This window comes from Panicum virgatum, chromosome 1N (assembly GCF_016808335.1).
Source record: "Panicum virgatum strain AP13 chromosome 1N, P.virgatum_v5, whole genome shotgun sequence".
NCBI classification, from domain to species: domain Eukaryota; kingdom Viridiplantae; phylum Streptophyta; class Magnoliopsida; order Poales; family Poaceae; genus Panicum; species Panicum virgatum.
Window position 1 is genome coordinate 48,568,946 of NC_053145.1, and position 22,630 is coordinate 48,591,575.

Here is a 22,630-nt window from a genome sequence, read left to right on the forward strand (position 1 = left end):
AGCTTAACTTGAAGCAAAATTCCTTTTCATGTGAAACCAAACAATAGCAAGCTATCTTTCATAAAATCAGAGCGTAAACACTCTGCTGCAATTATACAACTGTTGTTTTGTTTAGAGGAAAAATGCTATAGCAGCGTAGATAAATTTAGCGACAAATTTCCTGTTGTGCTCAATCAATAGCTGAGGTACCTGTTGTTTTATTGGCAAATATGTGAACTCTTTCACGATGGATTGAAAAATGAAGTATCAAACCCTGCTTCTTGCTGCTTTCCATTTAAGACCAGTCACTGCCTGAGTGTTTACCAGTTTAATGTAAAGAATTTCTAAGATCAATTTATATCTAAAAGATATAGAAAGTGGCAATAGCATGGTCTAGACAGCAGAATCAGTCGTCCAAATGTTCTATAGGCATTCCGCTATTTGACTATTTCATCGGGAAAACAAATGAATCCACACAACCATAAATCATTTGCGATAGAAACCATAACTTACATGAGATGTATGCATGAGATCAGGCTGCACTCGGCCACATATTTACTACCTTAATTGCCTATGCAGTATCAGACCGTAAATCACCGACATGACCTATCGTTCTCCTCTACCTGTGGAGCATCTTCCAGTTCACCGATTATCAGGAATATGAGCTTTTTTCATCCAGTTCCAGACCTTCTTCAGTTCCTTGTACATATTAACCACTTAAACTTATCAGCAACAATGTTTTATGGAAAAGAGTTCACCACTCAAAAATATTACTAAAAGAATGTATGTAACAGTTAGGTCTATGATTAAAGCTTCAAAACATAATTATTTGTGCAAATGCTGATGTAACAGGCCAGAGATAATGTAGTTGGAACAAACGGGGACCTAGCTTTCTGATTTCCCAATGGTTGATACATGTCATACCACTACATCTTGCACTGGTATTCTAGATTAAGCCATAGGAGTAGGACAAGGAACAATAACACTCGACTATAAGACGGAGATACATTAGCCAGTTAACAAATATAACCAGTAAAAAAAAAGTATGGAGTAGTAAAATGGAACTGAGCTTCAGAACTTACGAACTTATGCAGCCTGTGCATAACTTATCTTCACACTAAATTTGTTGTGCAGGGAAATATGAAATATACACTGAAAGACAAGTTAAGGCGCACAATAAACAACCAAGCGCAGGTACAGCTCCCTGGTGGTCATCAGATTTCACTTACGTCAAAACCTACATGCATTCCTAAAGTGCTAGGTTGCGCATATATATAAGAATCAAATAAGAATTCAATAAGCAAATATAATAACACGTGTGAATCCTTTCTCAACTTTCAATCAATAAAGGCATCATTCTCACCGGCAGGAAAGGTATCTTGGAATGAAAATATGTAGGACTGAGATAAGGCATCATCAAGCCATAATTTTAGATTATATGTTTATACTTTTACCATTCTCACCTACAGGCTACAAGAGATGGCTTGCAACAATGTGAATCTATCAGTCATATAGGACGATGAAGAAGCCAATCACAATATGATATGCCGTGATTAAAATGCACCACTTTCATATTCAGTGCAACAGGTATTGAATGAATAAAAATACCAATTATATTGTATCCAGGATGTATTGATCAACACTATTAGTTTGATATAGTGGAAAGTCATTTGGGTAACAATAAAGGATTGTAAAGATTTTGTCTTGTCAATTGGCTAGCATCTGCAGTTACGAAATGCGAATGAATTGCTGTTCAATGACAAAGATAATGAAGATAAAAGTGAGAGGTCCCTTCATAAATTCGACCTTTGAATGAACAAGGCAGATCATTGTCAAGCAAAAAGCATTTCTCTACCAGCTTAGTTTAAAGGTTCATCCTGAGACTGTACACAACAGTCATCTACCAAGGAACATCCAAAACTATCCAGTAATTATTGGCCTGCTGCATTTTTATAGTTCTGTATAATTGAATCACATCAACAGAACTTGTGTATATCTTTGGAACGATACTTCACTGGTTGATTTCGATCATTAATAAGAACTAAAGGATAAAATACTTTCTTTCAGTCATAGACTATTGTGAGCATCAGTTGTGACTGAGCATAATCAAAGTTTACTCTCCTCAAAAATTGCATAAGCCCTAGTCAAATATTTCTAATTTGTACAGCACAAGCGCGAGTTTGAAGCATTGCATACCTTGCGTTGGGCAATGTACCTGGTGTTGGATCCGCCGCCCGCTGGCGTGGAGTGCATGGACAAGGCAACGTCAAGGCAGGAAGGCGGAGAAGAGTCCAGGTCGTCAAATCGAGGGACGGAAATGAGGGCGCCCGAGGTAGGAGGAGGCAGTCTGGATCCGGTTCGCACCTGTACAGGGAAGAGGCCATCGGCCGCCGCTCGGGGGAGGCCCTCATCTGTCTGTCACTCGCCCAGGCGAGCGTGCTGGTCAGCACCACGGCCGCGGCGTTGGCCGGCTCCGAGGACAGCAGCTTACTTCCCCCACCGGATCTCTGACTCCGCGCAGGAGGGACGGACCTTTCCGCACCTTGTCCCCCTCCGCCGGGGGCCCGCCGTCCCCGCTGGAGGCTGCGCGGGCTTTCGTTGCAGCGAGCAACAGCAAGCATCGTCAGGGGCGGGCCCAAGAATTTGGAGATGGGTATTCAAAATTTCAAGTAGTGCAAAAAAATAAATTTTAACAGCCCAAAGTACATATTAGTAGCACATAATTGAGTATCGATAACCTAGATTGTTCATCATATAAATAATTTATGTACTAAATGATCAATATATCAAAGTGAGAATATCTGAAATAAATAGAGGATAAAATTTTAAAACAACAAATGGCATTGATAAGGATGCTTACAAATTCGTATTGTGCTTGTCCCACTAGTACTCTGTCCTTGGATTACCACTATCTGCAGCTGACTTTCATTAGTAGATGCTTAGTTGCTTACATTGCTGCTAATTTTTCAAAATGCATAAGTAATCACAAATTGCAATGATACATTTCACGAAACATGAATAAATTCTTCAATCCCTTGCTCAGTTGCTCACCTTGGTTCAGTGGCTTCCTTGCTCAGTTACTCACCTTGGCTTGCTCTTGCTCTTTCGCGCCTGGCTCGCACGAGTGCGCTCGCCCCTGCCGCCCGGCGCAGCGGTACAGCGCCCCGACGGCCTGCGCGGCGTGGGCACGGCCGGTGGCTAGCGCTGTGGAGCAAGGCCCCCTGTGCAGCTGTGCACGCGACGCATCGGCGCGGCGGCACGGCGCCCCTGCCTCCTGTGGCCGGCTCGGCATGGGCGCGTTGCAAGTCCGCCGGTGGCCGGCGCGGCGGAGCCGGGCTCCCTGTGCGTGGGGCGCGGCGGCCCGTGCGCGCGTGGCCACGTGGGCCCCGGGCCCCGGGGGCGACTAGCGCGGGCGGCCGGGCGCTGGCCGCTGGGGGCGAGACGGCCGGGAGGCCAAGGCGGCGGGGGAGACGGACGGCCGGGCTAGGGCGGCATACGGCGTGGGGCGAAATCAGCATGATGGAGGTGGAATCGGGTGCTTGCCTGGCTGGGAGCCTAGGAGGGGGAAGCCGATCTGAGGAATTTTGGGTCGTATGGGCGGATGGGCCTAAATCGATCAACGGTGGGGGTGGGAGCCTGGTGGGTTGTTGAGATTGTTTGGGCCAAAAGAGAAATTGGTGTTATTTTTATTTTTTTTGAATCATATGCATAAGATACACTATATATGAAAACTTTTTGTTCAAAAATAATGGGTATTCAGTTGAATACCCTTGAATTCAATGGGGCCCGCCCCTGAGCATTGTGCAGATGTCCGGGAGGCGCGCGGGCGTGGAGGGAGGGGCGGAAGCAGGAAGGAGAGGAAAGGAGAGAGAAGGTGGGGAGGGACTGCAGGTTGATTCTAATAAAAATAGAGGATATTTTTGCAAAAATGCTGAAGAACACGTGGCAACGTGCGGGAGCAAGCGGAGCCGAAAACGCGGACGTGCGGGAGCAAGCGGAGCCGAAAACACGGACGTGCGAGCAGAACCAAATGGGACGAGCAAAGTGGCGGAGCCAAGGTGGGGCTGGCAAGGGCCATGCGTCCCCCCCTAATCATTCTTACACATAATATCTAATTTACTTAATCACTAGTTATTTAAATTACTCAATGATCATTTAGGTTTTATTTTTCTACTAATTAGAACTTCTCATCATTTATATCGAGCTTGATTGATTTAAAAGTCATATTGACTGCCCACTTATGTTCTTATTTCTACAGATAAGCTATTCTCTTCATTCTAATTTATAGGTTGTTTGGCTTTCCTAGATATGTAGTTTTTGCTAGGTACTAGATATAGTGTACATCTAGGTACATAGCAAATCTTATGTATTTATAAGCTAAAATGATCAATAATTTTGAATAAGGGAAAAACATTATGCCAAAACAGCAAAAATACTCAATTCATTTTTTTTGATTGACCATATGTTGACATCGGTGAAATATAGTTATTCATAATATATTAAAATATAGATAGGTATTATCGTTCTAAATATACTTCTACTGTGGAATCATGTCACGAGGCATCGCTTTCTGCATGAGCGTGTATATGGAAGCGCTATATTGCTCCTCACGTCTGGAGCATGCATCTTAATCACTATCTAGTACAGAAAAGTGGGTCATAATTTGTTTTTTATGGATGCCAATGTCATAACTTTATCTATTAGTTTGACTTGATTTGGCCGTTTAAATCCTGGCTCCGCCCAAAGTATGTGACACCTTTTGGACGGAAGGTGCAGCGGAGAAAACCTAAGAATCCCAATTGATCACATTATGAGGACTAGTCGGCACCGTAGTTTGATGCATAAGGTTTATTTTTAGTACAAAATCTGCTTATAATGTCTGCAGTGGCGAGGAGAGATGCTTTGGCTGATTGGGATTCATCTTTTTTTTTAAAATGTAATTCAGGAAATGGAAGTGGAGATGAGGGGTGAGTTCAAGGAGAAATTTGGATTTTTGACAGTGTTAGTTGGGCTTCGCGAGTTCGACACTTTCAACGTTGACTTCGCAAAATTGACACTCTCTTTATGGACGCTTTGATTTCCTTGACATTTTCATTGTTTCAATGATTTCGCCTTCCTTTCACCATTAAAAGCCTAAATGAAGTGACTAATTTGCCACTAGGATATACTGATTAACTTGATTAGGCAAATAAATAGCAGATTGAATCGGGTGCCACAACAGTTCCACGCGCCTTCGATTGCCCAGGCATCGTCACAGCAGCTCGTCGTGCCCCGGCGATCCCGTCTGGCAGCCCGCCATCAGCACGTCGATCCCTCCGGTAGCCCGCCGACTACGTTGTTGATCCTGTCCGGCAGGTGCCTTCTGCAATGCTGCCGTCCACTGCCTCCACCGCCGCCGCCCGGCAACGACATAGCCGTCATCAGAGACATCCTCGGTGCGTACATACCTGAACTGAACACATATGCTTGCATATTTTTGCTATGTCTACATACTTCTTCTCAGTACTAGTCTCGCACTCGCATTTCAAGCTGCTCCTATGGTGTATCGTAGAGTAATGTTCTGACTTATCATTGAACCAGAACTCATACTCACGAGTAGTGGCGACGGGTCAAGATCGATCGAAGCAGGTATGGACGGCGCCTGCCGAACGGATCGACAACACAGTCGGGGGTCCGCCGGAGGGATCGACGTGCTGATGGTGGGCTGCCTGATGGGATCGCCGGCGCAGACCATGATGATGCGTGGAACCGCTGCCGATTCAATCAAGGCAATATATCCTAGAGGCAAATTAGTCACTTCATTAGGTTTTAGATGGGAAAAGGAATGCAAAATCAATAAAACAATAAAAATGTCAAGGAAATCAAGGTGTCCATAAAGAGAGTGTCAATTTTGCGAAGTCAACATTGAAAGTGTCAAACTTGCGAAGCCCAACGAACACAGTGTCAAAAATCCAAATTTCTCTGAGTTCAAGTGGTACAAAATCTGGCAACTCAATGTTCCCGATAAAATTAAAAAAAAAGTTTATGTGGTTTTTTGCTCACAACAGTTTGCCAATGAGAAGAAATCTGACCAGGTGTGGTGTTGATCTGGAATCTATATACCAGATACCCAGTGCGTACAACACTTGTTGAGGATAGCAGGCATCTCTTTTCAAATGCAAATATGCAAAAAAATGTATTGGTGCCTGATGGATATGGAAGACACCAAGAATGAATGGTGAAATGTCAATCGGAGCTAGAAACTTGTAGCAAGATTTGGAAGCTAGAAAAGAATACTCAAATTTTTGGTGAAAGAAAAAGGAATACTCAGTTAAGGGTCATAGTTTTTCTTTGGAGGTGGTGGTCCGCAAGAAATAGAGCATGATGGTGGTAGGATGTTGAGCGCAAAACTCGAAATGAAGCTTATGGTTCAATATGTTACTTCCTAATGGAATCTCTCTTGGACTAAATCCCAGCTAAGCTCGGGCACCTGATAGCCGCCACATCACCCGTTAGTCCATGAGCCCTTGGATCCAGCAAAAAGAGCTATGAACCGTCGGATGCTGTCCTGAATTAACCTTACCTGGATCGCCCCGCACCCCGCACCTCAAAACTCGTGAATATTCTGCAGCGTCGGCCGTTAAGCTTGCCCGGGTCAAAAAGTGTACCGGGGGGGGGGGGGGGGGGGGGGGGGGGCAACACGCGGTGGGCTTGCGAGGCGGCATAGCACGACCACGGCTGCTCCAGCTAGCAGCCGGCCTGGTCGAGCCACCAAGGCCCCTGCTCCTCTCTGTTGCCATCGCCTCCGCGATCTCATCCGTCCTCCACCGTCTGCATAAATCTCAGCACTGGCGACCGCTCCTGAACCTACTACCGCCGGGTGCCGCATAAAGGCCCTCCACAATGTGGAGTGGAGCTAGAAAAAAAAAATTTGGGACCTACATGTGAAAACTGGCGCCACTCTTGATATGTTGTAGTGTGAGCACCGGTACTAGATAAACAAAAGCAACTAAACTAAAAGTTGTCACTGATCAGCCCGTTCGGATGCACTAAAACTTGTTGGCTGGGCTGGTTGGATGAACAGTGTCAGCTGGAATTTACTGTTTTGGCTGAAATTTATTGTTTTGGTAGCGCTCGATTAAGACCATTCAGCTGGTGCTGCCGAACGCCTGGGGGCGGCTGGGCTGATCAGCGCAGCCGAATATGCTCATCCGAACGGGGCAGATGTCAGGAGTATGCACATCTCAACATCTCACACTTGCATTGCATCGTCTCTCTTATCCCTCTTTTTTTTATTCAATGAGGTATCGGTGAATGTTGTTGCACCGCTCCTAATTTTCAGGTGCTAACATCCTGTGTTGTAGTGGTGGGAGTGATGAATAAATATTCTCTCTCAATTCCAAGCATCACTCAGCATACGCTGTGGAAGGCCTAACTCCTGCGTCCCCGGGCGAGACAAGGAGATCCACGGATGAGTGAGCTAGACCTCGGATGCACGACCTCGTACACCCGGCACTGTCCCCTGTAGCCTGAACCTTAACGAGGTGGCCTCACGCCAGCGAGCGGCAGAGGCGTCAGCGGCACAGCTCTGCAACCTGTGTGGGAACGCGGTCGGCGAGAATCTCAGGCGCGCGTCCCGCCCCTGCTGAGGCGCTCAATGGGAACGTCTGCGTCGGCGTGGGCTGCCGGGCGTTCGCAGCGCCGCGCCTGCTCCTGCGCTGCAGCTTGAGCTCGCCACCGTTGCCACTGACGAGAACGCGCGCTCCACATCGATAAGCCCGATGTGATATAAATTCGTGATATGCAGCTTTTCTAATCTTAAAAAATGTTAAAAAATGTCACTGACATCAATTAGAGCAAAACATACGGTCAAAACATAACTTTTGGATAACTTAGTTCTTTCATACCGTACGATCAGATGGGTCTAAAGCATGCACCATATCCATTCAGTAGGTCTGTCACATTTCGAATATTATTCAAGACCCCCTAAACTCTAAAAAAGGCACTGTTAAACATTAAAATGAGTCCAATACGTCAAGGAAAGGGGTATAACCTCATAATCTCAAAAAGAGAGGGGGCTCCAGCCGGAGGGAAAAAGAAGATGAGGATATGGGCAGGGGGCTAGCTAGTTTACGGGCGACGGTGAGTTTTGGTCCGTACAGTCGATTTTTTTACCATTTTTTAGTAATTTTTTGTTGTTTTGTGATAATTTTTTTTTAAAATTTTTTTAGAAATTTTTTTGTTGTTTTGAGTCGAGTTGAGTTTGGTGTGTGTTGAGGCCCCAATCCAACCCGCCGGTGTTGTTACCGTGACTTTTTTTTTCTGATTATGGCCTCTCAGGGACATAATCTTGTATTTTTTTCTGCTATATCAATAGAAACGTACTCGCCGAGTGTTGTTCGTTCAAAAAAAATTGAAAAACTTTTCAAGGGAAAAAATGAGGAAGCGGAAAAAACTGACGAGAAATTTGGAAGAAAAATTTTTCAAGAAACAAACTAAAAAAATTAGCGAGAAAACTTATACACTCAAAACAAAAAAAAAGTTTGAATAAATTTTTTTGCATCCAAAATGAAAAGAAAAGCTCGGGTAAAAACTTTTTGCATCCAAAACAAAGAGAAAATCATATGAAAAAATTTGTGAATTTTTTTTGAAAAAAAAACCCACTTACCTGGACAGTGCGCCGCCGCACCGGGCCTCCCCCGCCACAGGCCCGTGCCGCGGAGCATCTCCGCCGGCGGCGCACCTCCCCACCGCGCCGCTCCTCTGTGGGCACGGAGCCCGCCGCCGCGCCTTCCCGCTGCACCGCTCCCCTCCGTCTGCTCCACCGCTCTGCTCGTGGAGCTCGTCGCCGCGCCGCTCGCCCCTCCCTACCGTCCACTCCACCGCCGCTGCTCGCGAAGTCCACCGCCGCTGCTCGCGAAGTCCACCGCCGCTGCTCGCGAAGTCCACCGCCGCGCCGCTTGGCCGCCGCCGCTCACCTTGGAAAAGTCGGATCCCAGGAGTCGCGAGAATAGCGCAGAGAGAATAAAAGAAAGAGAAGGGGCGTGATGAAGTGGGTGGCGCCACCAGCGTGGGTGGGATTGACCGTAACTTTTTGAAGTCACGGATGATTAGAAATTCAGCATTGGGTATGAGCCGTCCAAAGCGAGCTGGGTCGACAACACTCCGTTCGGCAGCCAGCTCCAGCTCCAGCCCAACAGTATTTTCTTCTCACACCACTCCAGCCACAAGCTCCAGCTCCAAACAGCCCAACAATATTTTTCTTTCACACCATTCCGGCTCCAGCTCCAGCCTACCGAACGCAGTGAAAGAAACATCTAACTATCGGTGCGACTGATCAAAATGACAGGCAGAAAAGCAACATCCGATTGAGAATAGAATCTGCAAGCTGTAGCGCACTGATAAAAAAAAGTTGAAAAATATCACACGAACCTTCGCGCTCCTGCCTCTCTTTTTTTCTCTGCGGGCCCCTACTGTTCCCGACAGCTTTCCGTTGCCTCTCATATCCTCCCTACTGGCGTACAGAGAGCCCAAAGCAGCTTTAGTAACATTGATAAATCTCAGCACCTTGGCGTCCCTCCAGGAAAGCAGATTGTCTGTTGATTTGTGGGAGGAGCGCAGCAATCCGATTGCAGTGCCGGTTAAGGATGGATCTAGATGGCTGAATATCCGAATTATTCGTATTCGTATCCGCTTAAAATGCTAATATGGATATCCGTATCCGTATTTGATTTTAATATGTATGTCATATGGATGTATCCGAATCCGATTTTAAGAATTTTTCTCTATCCGATTTCATATTCGTATTCGAGAAATATCCGATCACATCCGTATCCGCAAAGAAAAAGTGACTAGTGAGACAATCTTAAACTTATCTCTATACCTAATTACTTAATGATGTAAACTATTTAAATTGTTTAGAAAGCTAAATAACTAATAATATATTTATTTAAATTAGTAATGATATAAAAATTAACTTTAACTATTTAATATATTTATTTCTTGATAAAATTAATTTATATGAGTCAAATTAATTAATTATTTAATGATGAAATATTTTTTATATATCTTTATTTTTAAGTATTTAAATATTTATTTATTTTACATTTAAAATTAGTTTTATATATTTAATATAAAAACTATACGTAGATAATTATATTTTTTAATTAGCTATCTTCTAATCCTTTACTCCCTACTTGTATAATGATTTTGATCTACTATAAAATTGTTGACAAAATAAACTGATACTCGTGATAGTTCTATGTTTCAAATCGAGAAGGTATCCGGATTCGAATTCGGATTCGAGCTATCCGTTTTGTATTCGTATCCGGTAAGATCCGCATTCGCATTCGTATCCGAATTAAAATGTGGTAAAAGGTGACATTCGGATCCGATTTCATCCGTATCCGATCCGAATCCATCCTTAGTGCCGGTGGTTCAGCAGCACCGCACTCTAGATCGCAAGTCTAAACAAAAAAGTGAAAAATCGTGGATGTAGACGCCAAACCTAGAGAGCCGATTATCCTAGCACTGTTCCATACTTCCATTCGTACCCTATCAGGATCCACGAAACAAATCCTTATAATTTCTCGTCGCAGAACGCCGAACCATGGCGAGATCATGCAAGAACGAAGCATTAAGCAAACAATTAGGGTGTGTTTGGTTCGCTGCATTTGGCCCAACCAGGCCCACGGGGTGCAGCACTTGGACGTTTGGTTGCCTGCACCGCGTCCAGGGCCTGGCCCCCCTCATGCATTTTTGCCCCCACCGCCTGCATCTGGAGAAACGCCCGTGGACTTCGTTTCTTGGGAGCCAGGCGCGTGAGGTGCAAGCGCGGGCGATGGCGGCCAGAAATTTTGGCTCCGCGCGTGCAGGCGGGAGATGGGGAGGCGCGCGTGGGAATCCTAGGGTAACCGCCCTCCCTTTCCCGCCATCGCTCCTCGTTATATGCTCACCGTCGCCGTCCCTCTCCTCCATTCTTTCGCTCGCGCTCGCCCTCTTCCTCTCCGCCTTCTCTGCTATTTCCTGCTGTCTGGTCGCCGAGATCCTCATCGTAGTAGTAGGTAAATCAAACCTTCCTCCCTCTCGATATGGATCCATGGTGTTCGGTTGCTTATCTTTGTGTTCCCCCTCTCGATTCGGATCCATGGTCTTCGGTTGCTGATTTTGGTGTTCCCCCTCTCACCCGCCTCAGATCTTGTCAGGTAAACTCAAATCCGCCTCAGATCAGGTGATTTCCTCCCTGTCCCTCTCCGTTATATGTTGATTTACTTATGTATTTTATGCCTCCCTGCGCCTATTTCATTTGTTTTTGGTTTTATGTTAGGGTTTGGTACTGATGACAATGTTACTGTGTAGATCCTACTTCACCTTGGCTCGCATCGTGTGATTCAGGCTTTCCTGTGACGGTTGTGTGCTTGGATTACGCGGTAAAAAAAGTTTTACCCAGCTCTTGTTTTTGGCCTATGATGTTTATGATACTGTGATTTGAAGCACATGTTCTTAGCGGATGATGCTTGTTTATTTACTGTCATTTGTATTCTGAAAGTGAGCACAAGTTCTTGGCCTATGATAGTACCTTGTAAATATTAATCTGAGCACATGTTCTTAGTATATGATGTTGATTTTTAATGTGAATGGAAGTAGTTTTGAGTACTTGTGCAGTAGGCGATGATGCAAATCCTTTTATGAGCACCTTATGATAGTTGCAAATTTATTGTTGCACTACTGGTACTTGTTACTGAGTCATGTTTTTGCAATTTGTACTGGTATAGATGAATCCTTTTGAGGAGGGACGCATGCTTGTGATAAAGTAATTGAAGCCACATGGGTACCAAATCCTAGTAATGAACCCTGATGAAGTAATTGATAATGCAGCATGGGGTCTTTGAAGGGATGAAATAGCTGATGCCATGTGGAACAATAGGGGCCACTACCATGTGTAGGTCTTGCTATGTTGGTTGCTCTGTTGAATTTTTATTTCCAGTTTGCTGAGTCTATGTACTTGTGCAATGATGTAATAATTCTGTACCTAAGGCTAAGGACATGTGCAATGATGTTTCAATATTGTAGTACTCTACTCAATTTAGCTGAGGCCAAGAACTTTGTGCAATGATAATTCAATCCTCTGTGCCTTGCTATTTTAATTATCTGAGGTTATGCACATGTGCTATGATGATTCAATATTGTGACTGAGGCTATGAATTTTTTTCTCTGTTCTTTACTCTGTGCTATGATGATAACCATGCATCTTTACTGATAAAGGCAATTAGTTGTGCTATGATAATTTTGTTTTCTTGCTGAGCCTATGCATTTGTTTTCTGTCCTTTACTCTGTGCTATGATGATAACCATGCATCTTAATCCTACTGTTTACTTTACTGCTGACTGAGGCAATGTATGGCTGGCACAATTAGGGAATGGCTCAGGAAGTGAATAGGGTTGACCTGGACGAGGTTCCTGAGGTTGTCACCCAGGTTGGTGGGGCTCAGCAAGTTGAAGAGAGTGCTGAGCAGCGCACTAGGGGTGCTATGCGCTGGACTAGTGCCATGTCTAAGTTTGTGCTAAAGCGTACGTGCCAGCTAATTGAGACTGGGGTTAGAACTGACAAGGGATTCAAAGAAGTCCATTTGAACCAAGTTGCCAAGTACTTGCAGGAGTTTACTGGCAATGAGCTTTCTGGGACTCAAGTCTATAACCATTTGAGGAAGTGGAGACAGAGGTGGGTGAGGGTGTCCAAGCTTAGGGAACTCAGTGGTGCCCTATGGGTTGATGATGTGTGCATGATTAGCTTGGAGGAGGAGCACTACCTGGGACACATCAAGGTCTGTGTGGGCTGCCTGGATCACTCTTTTCTTTCTCTTCTATTTAGAAAAGCACACATCTTTATTTATGTTCCTAACTTATTCTACACAATAAAATTAGGCTCACTCCAAGGATGCCGAATTTCTCAACAAGCACATAGAAAACTACAAGAAGATGGAGACCATTTTTGGGAATGGTTTGGCCACTGGCAAGTATGCCATGGGTTCCAATGTGGCTTTAGGTAGCCCTTCTGACTTTGCTAATGGCTTTGTGAAGACTGAACCATGTGATGAGGATAAGTCAGCAAAAGTTATGGAGGATGCTGCTTCCTCCTCCTTTTGTGCAGTTCCTTCTTTTGTACAGGACAGAGCTAACTGGAGCTTGCAACACTTTGCTCCTATTCTTTTGGTTTGAGATAGGATACCTATCTCAGTGTTCTGAGATAGGATACCTATCTCTTTAGGTAGTTACCTCATGGTTGGGTTATGTGGTTTAGATGTAGGTCTCGCTGCTAGTAGCTGAAGGTGCCAGTTGATGATGCAGTAGCTCAGTGAAGATGTATTTGATCAGTCAGTTACATTGCTTGTGATGTCATGAACACTTGATGCTTACCTTCTATATTCGTGCATGATCTGAGCACAACTCATTTGCCTGTTATGAAGATTTGAATGATGCATGCATGATCTGAGCACAATTCTGTTGTTTTTATTATCTTGACTCACATAAGTTCACTGTCTTCTATTGTTTTCTGTCCTTACTTGGATATGATTTCTTACTTGTACAGAATTTAGTACAACTACATTGCCTTGATGATTACCTTAATCATTTGTGCATGATCTGAGCACAATTCTGTTGTTTTTATTTTCTTTACTCACATGAGTTCACTGTCTTCTATTGTTTTCTGTTCTTACTGTGGCCATTGTATTTTTAATTACAAAATTGATATAATATTACTTTCAAACTAGATATGAGAACTTATATACTGGTTGATGGTAACCTCACCACCCCATGCAAGAGGTAACTCAACCAAATTGTATGCAGGCAACCAAACAACAAGTCCTTACATCTGAATTTGCATCTGCCTATGTATTCAGACAACCAAACATTATCTCCTGCTGGCCTGGTTGGTATGAAGCAGGCAACCAAACACACCCATCTTGCATGCACACAGCTTGGCTACAGGCAGCCTGACTCTTAGATGCAAGCCAGGCCCGCTGGAGAAGACAACCAAACACACCTTAATGGAGAATAGGAGACATGCGTCATCACCTTCACGCCTAGTCCCCCGTGCCGGACAGCCACCCGACCTTCCCGTCGCCGTCCGTCAGCCGCGCGCAGCTCGACGTCCTCCGTGAGCTCGAGCCGGCACAGGGCGCGCGCCACGAACTCATCGAGATGGTCGGAGGTCCAGACCTTGACGCCGCCCAGGTGAGGACCAGCGAGCACGTGCACGCGCCCGCGCGGATAGCCTCTGCGCTCACGGCCGCGACGAAGCCAGAGGCTGCCGCACGGTAGCCTGACCGCCGAGAAGGAAGCCTGCCGACGAGCGGGCGGGTTCTCCGTGGAGGAGCACGGCCACGGCGGGGAGCTGGAGAGGCAACGCGGAGGCGCGGTCGCTGGTGGCCATGGCCATCACGGATTCACGGCGCCGTTCAGACTTTTCAGAAATTTTTTTTCAGGCTCGTCCGATAGGGGAGCCGGAAAAATGAAATCGATCAATGATTTCGATTTCAACTGGATTTATCCTTCTTGCGTGCGTTTGTGTTTCAGTGTTTACATTCACTCTGTTCGGCTGGCTGTGGCTGGTGCTGATTTATTGTGTAAAAAAATACTGCTGGCTGATGGATGAGGGATGACTAGTGCTGATTTATTGTAAGAGAAAAGTAATACTAATTAGCTGATGCGAATAGAGGGATTGTAAATTTGAATTTCCGAGGATTTTGAACTGCCCGGAGGTGACATACGGCTAAGGCTGGCAGGAGTTCATCCGGTGGCAGGCAGGATTGGCTTTCAGAAATGGCAAATTGGCAGGAGTAACGGTAGCACCATCGCTCGTCACATCTCACATCAATATACCAGCAGTGTACTTATCGTTTACGTGCTGACACTGTAATTGTCAGCTTCTGTTTAAAACAGCATGCAAACGTGAGGGTCGTTGAAAGAAACGGAAGAACACGATGTCCAACCCGGAAATCCAAAAGAACCATCGCGCGCTATTAACCTTCCTGGCGCGCGACGCAGCTGTCCGCTCCACCCACGTGACAAGGTAAGGTTGATTTGCTTTTTTTTTCTTTTATATTTTTTCTCACTGTGTTTCATAATGGCAGCAGCTATCATTCTTTTTTTTTAAACACTGCCATATACGTCGCTGATGATAAGGTATTTCTACTGTATATTCTCTCAAGAAATTTTCTTGACAAAGATTTTAGGAAAATTATACTAAAAAATTATATCGAGCATTGTGCTTAAAAGTTAATGCTTTTAAAAGTTATATGATGAACTTGTACGTAAAAAATTGTCTGAGAAGTCTTCCTAATTACATTTTTCATGGAAGTTGTGCTGAAAAATTATCCTCTACAAAAAAATTTAGAAAAAGTTATTTCGATAAGTTATATTTTTACAAGCTTTCGATGAACTTTTGCCCCAAAGTTGTGTGAGAAGTTTTCGTGAAAGTTATGTTCACAGTTATCATAGTAAGAAGGCTGAAAAAAGTTATGCGTAAAATTTATACATGCTGTTAATAAATGTGGTAGGTGGGCGGAGCGGCCGTGGAGGACGGCGGCGGCCTTAGTATCTGGGTTGCTGGGGGGTGGGGCGGCTCCATGGCCGCCGGCTATAGAGAAGGGGGTCGGGGGTGGTGGCGGCCAGGGGGTGGCGGCAGTTCGGCTGGCGGAGGGCGCGGCGGCGCGGGAGTGACGCCGGCTGGGCGGGGCCGGACAACCGGTGGGCGGTACCGGGGGCGAGGGCGAGGAGAAGACGGCGGTGCGCAGCGGCGGCCTCGATTAGGGAGGGCGGCAGCGCAGGCGCCGGGGTCGGCACCAGAGCCCGAGAGGCGGGGGAGAAGGGGGAAAAGGGCGGGGCGGCGCTTCTGCGATGGGATGGAATTCCATGGGAGGAACAGACACCCCCGCCTCTACCCCCGATGCTAACCTTTTCCTCGTCCCCGAAGCCAACCACCGCCCACTGGCTCTTACCCTACCCGGCCGGCGGCGCTCTCACACCGCCTTGTCCGGGCTTTTCTAGTTAGCGCGCGCGTCTGTAGGCATCTAGGCCCTCTAGGTATGTTTCGGTGATTAATGACAACCATTATTGTGACTAATGAGTTTGTGCAGCTTAATGAAATATTATCGCTCATTGGATCATATGTTAAAGAGGCCCCTCAATTTCATTATTAAAAAATGCGATCTCGGTATTCAACTCAAGTATATAACAAGACTAAGGATCTTTCTAGTCCTAAGTGTCGCAAGGTTGAGAAGGACACTTAGATTAGTATAGGTTTTATAGTTTTTGTAGAGGTCGCACTATTAAGAGGGGTTAAGACCAAATAACTTGAGCATGTACATGGTCAATAAAAAATGGATGCACACTATGGTCACTCAGATTCCTAGAAGTTCAAATAAGTGGTTTTCAACTTATATCTCAAGAATATTTGGATTTCATTCAAGACTCAAATCAGAAAAGACAAAATCAGAAAAAGTCTATACACCGGTTTAACCGACGACTCCAATTTTCTATACGTCGGTTAAACACAGTTATCAGAGTCAGGACAAGTACATACACCGGCTAAACCGACGATATTTGAAATTAACGTCGGTGTAGTTGTCCAGAAGGTTGGTTTTTCAGGGTGTTTCAAGGTTATACTCATCGGTTAAACCGACGATATTTGAAATTAACGTCGGTGCAGTTGTCCAGAACGTTGGTTTTTCCAGGGATTTCTAAGGTTATACTCACCGGTTAAACCGACGATGGATTTGAGTTAGCGTCGGTGCAGTTGTCCAGAGAGTTGGTTTTTCAGTTGATCAGTGGACAACTACACTCACCGGTTAAACCGATGATACGTCGGTTAATCTGTCCGAGTTGTAACGGCTAGTTTTCCAAATGGACAGTTTACATTCATCGATTAAACCGACGATGACTTTTGTAGGACCGTCGGATTAACCAGCGTTGCGTACTTTTCTGGCAGCTTTTCTCCAACGGCTCTATCCGCGTGAGGTGCCTATATATACCCCTCCAATGGGTCATTTTAAAGTCTCTTGACACCAGCCAACATTCATACACTCATACTATTATTGAGAGCCACCTTGAGCTTCATCTTCCACACATTTGATCATTCAATCATTCAAGAAGCAAGACTAAGGACTTGAGTAGAGAGAAGCTTGTGTGCATCCGTTCTTGGTGATCGGTTCTTGCTCAAGTGAAGGCCCTAACTTGTTACTCTTGGTGATTGGCAGCACCTAGGCGATCTTGGTGATTGAGGTGTTTCTTTCGGAGCTTGCCAAGTTGATTGTGGGAGCCCGAAGAAGTTATGTACCTGGCTTGAGCTCCACCACGCCGGGATGGTGAACGGAGACTCTTAGTGAGCGCCCTCGTCTCGGTGACTTGGGAGGTGACAAGACTCTTAGTGAGTGTCACAACGTGGATTAGGGGTGTGTGCCAACACATCGACACCACGGGAAAAAATCTGATTGTCTCTTGCACACTCTTTACTTTCAAGCACTTACTTTCATGCAATTATTCATGTGCTTGACCTCAGAGATAATAACTTAGCTCTATCTTGCTTAGTTTCATATCTTGTTATATCCTTTATAGCTTGTGTAGTTTGCTTAGTTAGCCGGTTGGTGAATTGAGCCTTACTAGTATTGCATATGTTAAAGTTGCTTTATTTTGTTTTAGAAATTTGAAAAAGGTCCAATTCACCCCCCCTCTTGGTACATCGATCCTTACAATTGGTATCAGAGCCTCGTTGCTCGTTTGGATCATTAGGCTTCACCGCCTAGAGCTATGTCCAAGATGGGTGGTTCGCCTCCTCACTTCGAGGGCAAGAACATTGCTTATTGGAAAGTTCGCATGGCCGCATATCTTGATGCAATTGTCCCCGAAGTGTGGTTAGCGACTAAGATCGGGTTCATCGGAAATCCCACCCCCGAACAATTAATGTGCAATGCTAAGGCTAGAAATGCAATTTTTGAAGCTATTAGTGAGGAAGTTTTTGCTAGAGTTAATGGCATGGACTTGGCAAGTGATATTTGGAAAGAGCTCATTGAAATTCATGAAGGCTCCACAAAAGTTCGTGAGCAAAAATATCACTTGTTTAGTGCTAAGTATGATTCTTTTAAAATGCTAGCTCATGAAAATTGCAATGATATGTATTCTCGCTTGAAAGTCATTGTCAATGACATTAATGCACTTGAAATATCAAAAATTGACAGTGGCTCCATCAACGGCAAGATACTCATGCCCCTTCCGAAGCCCAAGTACAATATCATTAAGGCTATGCTTCAAAAGGAAAATCTTGATACGATGGAAGTGGGAGACCTTGTGGGCGAAATTCGTGCTTGTGAAATGGGTATTCTTGGTATGTCCGAAGAGCCAACTTCAAGCAAGTCAATCGCTCTCAAAACTAAGGCCAACAAGTCCCGCAAGCTCAAGATGATCAAGCAAGAATCAAGCTCAAGCAATGAAGAAGATGATCATCATGAAAGCTCATCCGATGATGAAGATGATGGAGAACTTGCTCTCATGATGAGAAAGTTCACACACTTGAGTGACAAGATAAAAAAGAAGGGTTACAACTTTGACCCTAAGAGAAGAATGTTCCGGCCATGGGAAGATGTCAAGAACAAAACATGCTACAATTGTGGAGAAAAAGGTCACATCTCTCCCGATTGCCCCAAGCCGGACAAGAGAAAGAATGACAACATGAGCAAACATCGCCATGATTCAAGCGATGATGATGAAGATGAAAAGAAGAACAAGAACAAGAAACTTGGGAAGAAGAAAATCCATGACAAGAAGACCAAGCTCTTCCCAAAGAAGAAAGGTCACACCAAGAGAAGCTTCTTGGTGGAAAAACAAGAATGGATGACCGATGTCTCATCAAGTGAAGAATCAAATGATGAAGGAGACATCGTCAGCATTGCTCTCACCAATGAAGAACCATCGCTTCCTCCACCTCCCATGTGCCTCATGACAAAAGATAACACAAAGGTATGTGAGAGGATAGTGATAGTGATAGTGATGATGAGCTCATGATCCTAATGAATTTGCTAACCTCATCAATGAGTATACATCCGTCATCAAGAGGGAAAAGAGCAAGGTCAAGCTTCTTGAGAGCACTCATGCCAAGCTAGAGCTAGATCACTCCGATTTGCTTGGCAAGTACAATGACTTGTTCAAAAAGCACCATGAGTCACTTGCACTTGCTAAGCAAGTTGAAGAGAGTCACAAAAAACTCAAGCAAGAGCATAGGGAGTTAGCTCATAAATATCAAGAGCTTGAGTTTGCCTATGAAGAAATTGACCCAAGTCTTGAGAACTCTTTCAATGAAAATATTGAAAAGATCAATGTTTCTAATTCATGTGATGACCTACTCAATGATGCACATGCTACTAATGTTGTGCCCGAGCTTGCTCCTTCTAGGAAAAAGGAATTGATGGATCAAGTGGCAAGCCTCAAGAGTAGTGTGGAGAAGCTCTCACGAGGAGAATACATCCACAAGGAAATTCTCTTCAACAATGCTCGGGATTATGGTAAGAGAGGTCTTGGTTCATTTCCGGAGCCAAATCAAGACACTACTCCATCTCCGGAGATCAAGACTAGCTTCATAAAAGAAGTTGGATCATATTGCCAACATTGCCAAGTCACCGGGCACCACACTAGGGAGTGTCCCTTGCTATCACGTCATTTCCCTACTTTACCTAAGAATTACTCATCTATGCATCAAAATAACCATTTTCTTTTGAGTAGGGTAAAGGGCAAGGTGAAGGCCAAATTCATTGGCAAAATCACAAAGGAAGCAAAGAAGAAGCTCCCCAAGCAACTTTGGGTTCCCAAAGCTCTTGTCACACATGTGCAAGGCCCAAAGCTGGCTTGGGCTCGAAAAACTCAAAATTGATTCTCATGTGTGTAGGTGAACTACAAAGCCGGTGGAAAACATTGCGTACTTGATAGCGGTTGCTCTCAACACATGACCGGCAATGATAGCATGTTCACTTCTCTTGAAGACCCCGACGATCATGAACATGTCACCTATGGTGATAACTCAAGGGGAAAAGTTTTAGGTTTAGGTAGAATAGCAATTTCTAAAGATTTATCCATTTCTAATATCTTATTTGTAGAATCACTTAGTTTTAATCTTATTTCAATTGCTCAATTATGTGATCTTGGACTAACGTGTACCTTTGACAAGAATGGTGTTGTAGTAACCCTTGAAGAAGACAAGTCATTGGTATTCACGGGGTTTAGGCATGACAATATTTACTTGGTGGATTTCTCTTCAAAGCAAACAAGCTCCATGACATGCCTCTTCACCAAGTCGTCTCTTGGGTGGCTTTGGCATAGAAGAATTGCTCACATTGTCATGAGCAACCTCAAGAAAGCCCACAAGAGAGGGATGATCACCGGCTTGAAGGATGTCACCTTTGACAAGAACAAACTATGTAAAGCATGTCAAGCCGGAAAGCAAGTTGCAACACATCATCCCATCAAGACGATGTTGTCTACCTCCAAGCCGCTCGAGCTACTACACATAGATCTTTTTGGTCCAACCACATACAAGAGCATTGGTGGTAACCTCTATTGTCTAGTAATCGTTGATGATTTTTCACGTTATACTTGGATCATGTTTCTAGGCGATAAGAGTGAAACTCCGGAAGTCTTCAAGACATTTGCAAGAAGAGCTCAAAGGGAGTACAACTCCCCAATTGTGAAGATCCGGAGTGACAACGGCACCGAGTTCAAGAATATGAAAATTGAAGAATGGTGCGATGAAGAGGGTATCAAACATGAGTTCTCCGCCACCTACACGTCTCAACAAAATGGAGTGGTGGAAAGAAAGAACAAAATACTAATCACTCTAGCAAGAGCAATGTTGGATGATTATGGCACGTCCGAGAAGTTTTGGGCAGAAGCAATCAATATGGCTTGCCATGCATTCAACCGAGTGTATCCCCACCGACTCCTCAAGAAAACACCATATGAACTCATCACCGGGAAGAAACCAAACATATCCTACTTTCGAGTCTTTGGTTGCAAATGCTTCATTTATAAGAAGAAAAGGCTTGGTAAGTTTGAGAGCAGATGTGATGAAGGATTCTTTCTTGGTTACGCATCAAACTCCAAAGCATATAGAGTATTCAATCAAACCTCCGGGTTAGTTGAAGAAATATGTGATGTAGAGTTTGATGAATTTAATGGCTCCCAAGAGGAGGTCGTTGGCTATGACAATGTAGGTGATGAGGAGATTGAAGAAGCTTTGAAGAAGATGTCCATTGGGGATATCAAGCCGGAAGAGGTGCATGAAGGCAATGATCAAGGGGGAGGACCTTCCTCGTCTACACCAAGCACCTCCATGGCACCCCAAGTGGATGAAGATAAAGAAAAGGATGATCCACAATCTCAAGAAAGTGTTCCAACGCCAACACCCCAAGTCCAAGAACAAGAAGAGCAAAATGTTCCACCACAAGCACAAGTCATCCATAATCCACCTCAACAAACATCCATGCATGAACCGCTAGTGAAGCATGATCGTATCTCCAAGGATCATTCAATTGATCAAATCATTGGTAGTCCTTCCAAGGGAGTAAGAACTCGTTCTAAGCATGCTTCATTTTGCGAACATTACTCGTTTGTTTCTTGTATTGAACACACTAGCATAGAAGAAGCGCTTGAGGACTCAGATTGGGTGATGGCCATGCAAGAAGAATTAAACAACTTCACCTGCAATGAAGTTTGGGTCCTCGAAGCTCCTCCGAAAAACAAGAACATCATCGGCACTATGCAAGATGAACATGGGGTGGTGGTACGCAATAAAGCAAGACTTGTGGCAAAAGGGTTTTCTTAAGTCGAATGTTTGGATTTTGGTGAAACTTTTGCTCCGGTCGCAAGATTTAAAGCTATCCGCATCCTTCTTGCTTACTCTTCTCATCATAATATCAAATTATATCAAATGGATGTGAAAAGTGCATTCTTAAATGGCGTTATTAACGAACTTGTTTATGTTGAGCAACCTCCCGGGTTTGATGATCCGAGGAATCCTAACCATGTTTATAGGTTGCACAAGGCACTCTATGGGCTCAAACAAACTCCAAGGGCTTGGTGTGAGAGGCTTCGTGACTTCCTAATCATGCAAGGCTTCAAGATCGGGAGGGTGGACACCACATTTTTTACAAAAGACGTCAACGTGGATCTTTTCATTTGTCAAATCTATGTTGACGATATTATCTTTGGCTCAACTAATGATTTACTAAGCCATGAGTTTGCTACCATGATGTCTAGAGAATTCGAGATGTCCATGATCGGCGAATTGACCTTCTTCCTTGGTTTTCAAGTCAAACAATTGAAGAAAGGGACATTCATCCATCAAGAAAAATATACTAAAGATATCTTGAAGAAGTTCAAGATGGATGAATGCAAACCGATCAAGACACCCATGGCAACCAATGGGCATCTCGACTTGAATGTGGACGGTAAACCGGTTGATCAATTCCTCTATCGTTCTATGATAGGGTCTTTGCTTTATCTTACCGCATCTAGGACCGATATAATGTTTAGTGTGTTCTTGTGTGTCCGCTTTCAAGCAAACCCAAAGGAATCACACCTCTCGGCTGTGAATAGGATCCTTCGGTATCTTAAGCACACCTCAAGCATAG

General features: G+C 44.5%; 1 protein-coding gene and 2 long non-coding RNA genes across 3 annotated transcripts; 1 reads left to right on the top strand and 2 right to left on the bottom strand.

Moving 5' to 3' along the window:
• Nucleotides 1–373: 373 nt before the first annotated feature.
• Nucleotides 374–3,270, bottom strand: LOC120656299. The gene is made up of 2 exons (XR_005667867.1): nt 2,840–3,270; nt 374–2,571 (listed from the first exon to the last, which is right to left on the bottom strand). It is a non-coding gene; the product is annotated as an uncharacterized LOC120656299 (long non-coding RNA).
• Nucleotides 3,271–5,015: 1,745 nt separating this feature from the next.
• LOC120656300 lies at nt 5,016–9,099 on the bottom strand. The gene is made up of 2 exons (XR_005667868.1): nt 8,627–9,099; nt 5,016–5,757 (listed from the first exon to the last, which is right to left on the bottom strand). It is a non-coding gene; the product is annotated as an uncharacterized LOC120656300 (long non-coding RNA).
• A 1,517-nt stretch (nt 9,100–10,616) lies between these two features.
• On the top strand, nt 10,617–13,441 carry LOC120654132. The gene is made up of 2 exons (XM_039931693.1): nt 10,617–12,781; nt 12,882–13,441. Exons 1-2 carry the CDS (start codon nt 12,377–12,379, stop codon nt 13,173–13,175), a joined length of 699 nt encoding a protein of 232 aa, XP_039787627.1. The 5' UTR covers nt 10,617–12,376; the 3' UTR covers nt 13,176–13,441.
• The last annotated feature ends 9,189 nt before the right edge of the window (nt 13,442–22,630 follow it).

Excerpts from the sequence above, each read along its gene's own strand:
- LOC120654132 (XM_039931693.1), top strand. The coding sequence starts at position 12,377 with ATGGCTCAGGAAGTGAATAGGGTTGACCTGGACGAGGTTCCTGAGGTT. Across the intron at positions 12,782-12,881 it reads ACTACCTGGGACACATCAAG|GCTCACTCCAAGGATGCCGA; the intron begins GTCTGTGTGGGC and ends CAATAAAATTAG.